The sequence below is a fragment of the Cyphomyrmex costatus genome, unplaced genomic scaffold, assembly GCF_001594065.2.
Source record: "Cyphomyrmex costatus isolate MS0001 unplaced genomic scaffold, Ccosl1.0 scaffold158, whole genome shotgun sequence".
Classification (NCBI taxonomy): Eukaryota; Metazoa; Arthropoda; class Insecta; order Hymenoptera; family Formicidae; genus Cyphomyrmex; species Cyphomyrmex costatus.
The window spans coordinates 430990-436989 of NW_017275587.1; the positions used below are offsets into that span (position 1 = coordinate 430990).

At 27.9% G+C, this 6000-nt stretch overlaps 1 protein-coding gene across 15 annotated transcripts in view; it reads left to right on the forward strand.

The window, feature by feature from the left end:
- LOC108771434 (alaserpin) overlaps positions 1-6000 on the forward strand; it is a 37917-nt gene that overhangs the window by 3287 nt on the left and 28630 nt on the right. For 13 of the 15 annotated variants that reach the window (XR_001940638.1, XM_018536735.1, XM_018536730.1 and 10 more), the window contains exon 1: positions 4075-4226. The exons of 1 other annotated variant lie outside the window; for it this stretch is intronic. Coding sequence is in view for 12 of the 14 variants with exons in the window: in XM_018536735.1 (XP_018392237.1) it covers positions 4217-4226 (10 nt within the window). In the remaining 2 variants the exon portion in view is untranslated. Of the gene's footprint in view, positions 1-76; positions 216-4074; positions 4227-6000 lie in introns of those variants that run through there. One more of the 15 variants, XM_018536740.1, reaches the window with a different exon arrangement.

The window sequence follows — 6000 nt, forward strand, 5'->3', positions numbered from 1 at the left end:
GATAACTTCGACCTAACTGGCGAGTAATCGCACGAAAGACTAGAATCGACCAAAACTCGATGAAAACTTCATTGACATGGTGGACGAGTGAGTGCGAAGCGCGATAGAGATTTACGGAACAATTTTGTGCAAATATAAATATAAATAAATTCTGAAAGCCGCGAATTGCCGGAAAAACTCGAGTGTGTGCTGCTTTTGCTGTCAGTTGTTGATTGGTAAATTGATATACAGATTTGTTATAATGATTGCCATCTACGATATTAATATACGATATGTTATGTATATCTATATAGGGTGTTTCTTAAATAAGGGCCATTAATAGTGTTATTCCTTTAAAAAACTGAGTTGAAAAATTATTTACCGTTTCGCAATTTTTTGCAATAATTAACGAGATATTAATTTCTAAAGATTGTTGAATAAATTAATAAAATCGATGTATTCATGAATAAATGAATGTAAGACAATTTTAAGATAACTTTCAGCGTTCGTTATGAAACATTTTAAAGATATTTCTTCAAAAACTTTTAAAAATATATCTTAAAGCTTTGTCTTATGTGTGTGTGCCGATTTTAGATATTTTACTCAGATGAGTAATTAAAAAAAAATAATAAAAAAAAAAATACTGCGAAAATTGCGAAATGGTAGAGGACTTTTCAAATTAATTTTTTATCAGAAATAACATTATATGATTAATGACCATTATTTAAGAAACACCCTATATATTGTTTCATCTCGAGACTCGCTCGATGAATCATACTATTGCGAGAAAACACGCTATATGAGTCTGGTGACGTCAATGCATTTAATTAATGTGTATATAGAGATTCCAATTTTTAAGTGCCGTAAAAATTAATTAATTACAATTAGATAATTGTAACTAAATAATCTTATAATTGTATTATCTATAGTCAATAATCTATATGATCTACTATAATATAATAATTATCGAAGTGTAGCTCTTAATTTTTATTTTAATTTCATTCCTTTTAATTTAATATAATAATGTGTGTATCTAATCTTATACATATAATGTATAGAGAATACTTATTTTTCGAGGGAGCTTGAGATTTTAAAGAAATTTCTATACCCTTGACTATATTGTCTTATTAATTTCTAAAGTATAATTTTTAGTTTGAAAATTACGATAATTATTCAACTTGATTAAATATTGATTCACTTATACACGTGCAAAGTAAGATAATTTAACACTAACCAATTTAATAAGTAATTAATCATAATTAATCAATTTAATACTTACAGTATGCACTTTTCTAAGGGAATACAATTAAAAAATCTTTTGTTCGTGTTGTAGAATATGCTTTCAATATTGTAAAAATATAAATTTTTTATATATAAAATTTTCTTTTGGATTCTTCAAACAACGCTCTATTCGAAAGTTACAATTATTAGATAACTTACAAGTTAGACTATACGTTTGTACTAATACTGTTGTAGGTTTATATGAAAGACTTTGGCAGCAGCACTGAATACAAATTGTATAATACATATATTATATAACATATGCAATAAACGTAAACATTCAACTTAATAGTGTTTACACAGCGTACTTCGATCGAGAAACGTAACGTAGATGTTATAATATCTATAATGTCAAGATGTTGTATAGATATCGTGATATTCGTGCTCGATAAAGTGTATTGTGTGAATATAAGTATAATATTACTTAATATATAATTATCTTCGAAGAATTTAATTTGAAGAAATAAGGACATTAAAAATTAAATTTTCCCTCGACAAGAAATTTGTTTGTAAAATATCTTGATAATAATAAAAGAGAAAATTGAAATCTTAAAATATAATATAAATTTTAAATTTTATGAAAGAATTTTCTTCTTTCTCGGATTTTCTCTTTATGACTAACGGTGATTTGTAGCAGATAGCAGAGATAAAAATAGCCAACTACTTCGTGTAATTTGGTGACGCAGATTGACATCATTGTGTAACAAGGAAGGCACTTGGATTTATATTATACGTTCATTTATATATATATATATATGTATGTATATATATATATAATTGAGTTCATTGAACTTATAATAAAAGAAAAAAACTATTTTGTGCGCTCTTAAATTAATTTGTACGAATGGTATAGAGTTTTATAGTTTCCTTTAAGTTTAAACAAATATTAAAGTTACATTTTTCTGCGCGCAAATTTATTATTTTTATACTAAGTTTTGCCTTAATTTCAGTTAATTGAGTAAAATTAATTATTCATCTCTCAATTAATTTTTAATTCTCTAGGAAGTTTGAAAAATAGTGTAATATTTAAGATAAAACATATAATTCTAAGAAGATCATGAAATTGTTTATTTAAAATTTCGATATCGTGCTTATTTTTGAAATGCTCGATTTTGTTTCAATCGTTCTTATGCCGTCCCGTATTGCCTCTGCTTACTCCAAGGAGGCAGGAGCCATTAATTAAGAAGTTCTTATGCCGTCGTCCTTATCGTAGGACTACGATAATAAGTTATAACGTCTCTGACTATAGATAATCCCGTAGAATAACCGGTTTTGCTAATATATTTCCTTGCAACTTTTTTCCTGTTGGTCTCCGTAGGAAGCATATTTTTGTACAGCGATGGATATAAACTTGGCTGTATTGTAAAATACTAAATGTCATAGCTATGTATATTCATGTGCTACAGACTATTCCAAAATAATAGCATGATATATTTGTTAATTTGCAAATGAATAAAATTAAATCAATTTTTCTCGATTATACGCGTAATAATTCACTGGAAATCCAAACATATTAATTGATAATTAATTGATTGATAAATACGCAATAAAATAGATTAATATGCATATATATGTAATTAATGCCAAATGTAATATTTATAATTAACACAAGCTAAATATAAAATTATATCAATTTGAAAAAGATAGAAATTTAATTTTTCTTTTTTTTCCTTTTAATCATTTTTTTAAACTTCATCTTTTTCTGTGTCCATTCCTTTTTGTATCTTTATACTTATATCTTATAATAATTCTTATATCTCATACTTTCTTTCTTATATCTTTTTATAAGAAAGTAGGTATGCCAAAAATGTTGATAAAATTCACCTGCACAAATGTTTGAACGAAGATCAAAGTGGAAAGAAAGTGTTAGTACGTTTATGAATTTAACCTTGCACTGGGCAACAGGTTTCCTAGAACTGGTTTCGTATCTCGTACAGTAAAAATAAATACTCTGCTCAGAAGGGGGGAGGGGATCTTTCCACTTGAAATCTTTCAAAAAGATACGAGACTTAAGACTGGTTCATAGTTCGTTTGCATTTTACTCGTAAGGCCATCTTAAGCAATATCTTAAGATGCTTTCTGATTGGTTTATGACATTTTAAGACTGTAATTAAGACAGCCTTAAATATAAGAATCGACTATGAATATCGGCCTATATATGAATTTATATAGTAACTTCGAGATTGGTAAGCGAAAGAAAATAAACAGACCCATTCATACAAAATTGGTAATTTTAGTGAGAAAAAAACGTAATTGAGTCCAATTTTTTGGGCTGTAACTTCGTGAAAATAGTTTTTGTATAAGAATCAAGATATAAGAATTTAGTTATTTGTATCTGTTCTTGTTTCAAGACCATTTTAAGTGACATTTTGAGATGCTGTATGTGATTATGACTTATGCGATTAAACTGTATTTAAAACGATCTGAAATATAAGAATTTCTTACTACGAATACCGGCTTAGAAGAATCATATTCATGTATCTCTCGATAGCTTCGAGGAATAATATCGGGTTCAAGTTCAATCTCTTCGGGGAGATCTCCTTGCGCTCTCCGTTCTTGAATCGTACTCGACCGTAATTTAAGCCGACGATCGGAGTAAAAAATCGACAGTCAGCTTTCAACGTCAGAGAAGCAAGGAAGGAGACAGTGATGGTCGTGATTGCGTTTTCGGATCTTCGTATCCTCGCGTTTGTATTCCGAGCCGAGTGTGACGTGAGTTCCTCAGGGTCGCCATTGGGGATCGATTAAGGAGCAGCGGTACCGATTCGAGCCGCACGAACGCGCGCTTCCTCACGATTGGTCGTGCCACTACGATCGTCTACGTCGACGGACTTGTTTCTCTCGGCGGGGACTGGGGTTTTCCTGCAAAGATACAGGCAATATTTTATATTCGTTCGCTAGATTGTCCTCCGCAGTAAGCATTCGGTACTCGAAGGAGGCAAGTTCGTTAAACAAGATGCGTACATGTAAGTAGATTCGATTAATCTGCAGTTAATCAAAAAGGCGAACTATTCTTACGCGATCTCGGTTTATGTATTTCTTCGTTCGACATCGGGCACGAACAAATTCAATCGTTATTTTATAAATCCACGAAATACGCGAGTGACTAAAATTTGTGTAATTTTGACAGTTTTTTAAAAAGTGTTTAATTCGTGATATTTGTAACATTTCTTAACTGTGAAAATTGAACCCGATATAATTTTGAAAAGATTGAGAGACGTGAAAATGATTTTTAAATTTTTATAATATGTGTAAATTTTTTTTTGTGTGTAAAAAAATAATTAGCATTATTATTTATATTAAAAAGCTCAAACTAAATATTATTATCAAAATTTTGTAAACACATTGAAACCTCTAAATTGATTTTGTTTGTAAAAATATCTTTGCATGATCGATTTAGAAATTACAATAATTTTTTGTTATATATTATTATAAAATAATTTTTTATTATATGATTATATATTATTTATAATCTTTAATATTATCTTTTAGATTTATGTATATGTAATTTGTAGCTGTATATATACATATGTATAGTATATATTACATATTTAGAAATTCTGATAATTACTTTTATATTTATATTACATATATGTGTAGTATAGAAGTATATGTAATAATAATTATCAGTATTTTTGAAAGGACCAATCGTATTTTAAAATATAATATTTTAATTATAACCTTTTAACGGAAGGATAACGAATTTTGTATAACGAATTTATTTGTATCTGTAACATATATTAAGAATGATCCAATCGGAGTTGAAACGTCTGTTAATTTGTAGCTACATGTTTCAATATTAAAGTTTCAGTTTTGTTATATTACTGGCTTTCTTTGCCCTTTATTATTTTAATTGTATAATATTTTAACTTTTTGGCTTGTTGCCCTTCTATTTATTGAAATTATATAATATGTTTAAATGAGAAATCTCTGTAATCTTTCGAAGTCTAAAAATAGATTTCCATAATGTAATTTAGAAGTTAAACGAAGGAAAACACAAAAAAAAAAACAGAATGTTAATAAAAAAAGAAGACTTTAGAACTAAAATAAATGTTTCTATATATACTGCTAAAGTACTACTGAAAATAGTACTTTATCTATATAATACATATATTTTATATATATTTTTATATTGAAACGCAGCTTTAGTTTGACTCCAAAATTACTGTTTTTTATTTTAATAATCCTGTTTCTTGCTTAAGTTTCTCTTCGCATAACTTTGAAACTATTATATGACGTCAATTTCTATACTTTTAAAGATTACAGATTTATTATTTGTTTTATTTTACTTATTTCTATGTATTAAAAATATATTTAAAAAATTTGTAAATAATTTTAACAATACAGAATTTATTAAAATGTACGTGTTTTCTACATTTTTTAAATTTCCGAAGATATTTCTCGGATTTTTGTATTAAATCTGATTTAATATGTATTTATTTAAAAAATTATGCATTTATTTATCGAGAATGTAAGAAGACACTGCAAAAGATTAAAGATATGTAAGAAAAAGACTTTTACTAGACGAGAAAAACCGCGAAAGGACATTCGAGCAAAATGGCAAAAGAGAATAATCTTAAAATAGGTGATTTTACATTAGATTCTTCTATTATTATCTTCTTAATTTCTTTCGCGCCACGAGATCTAATGGACCTATCGGATACGATTGCCTCACAACGTGATAACCTCAAATACTCTCTCTCTCTCTCTCTCTCTCTCTCTCTCTCTCTCTCTCTCTCT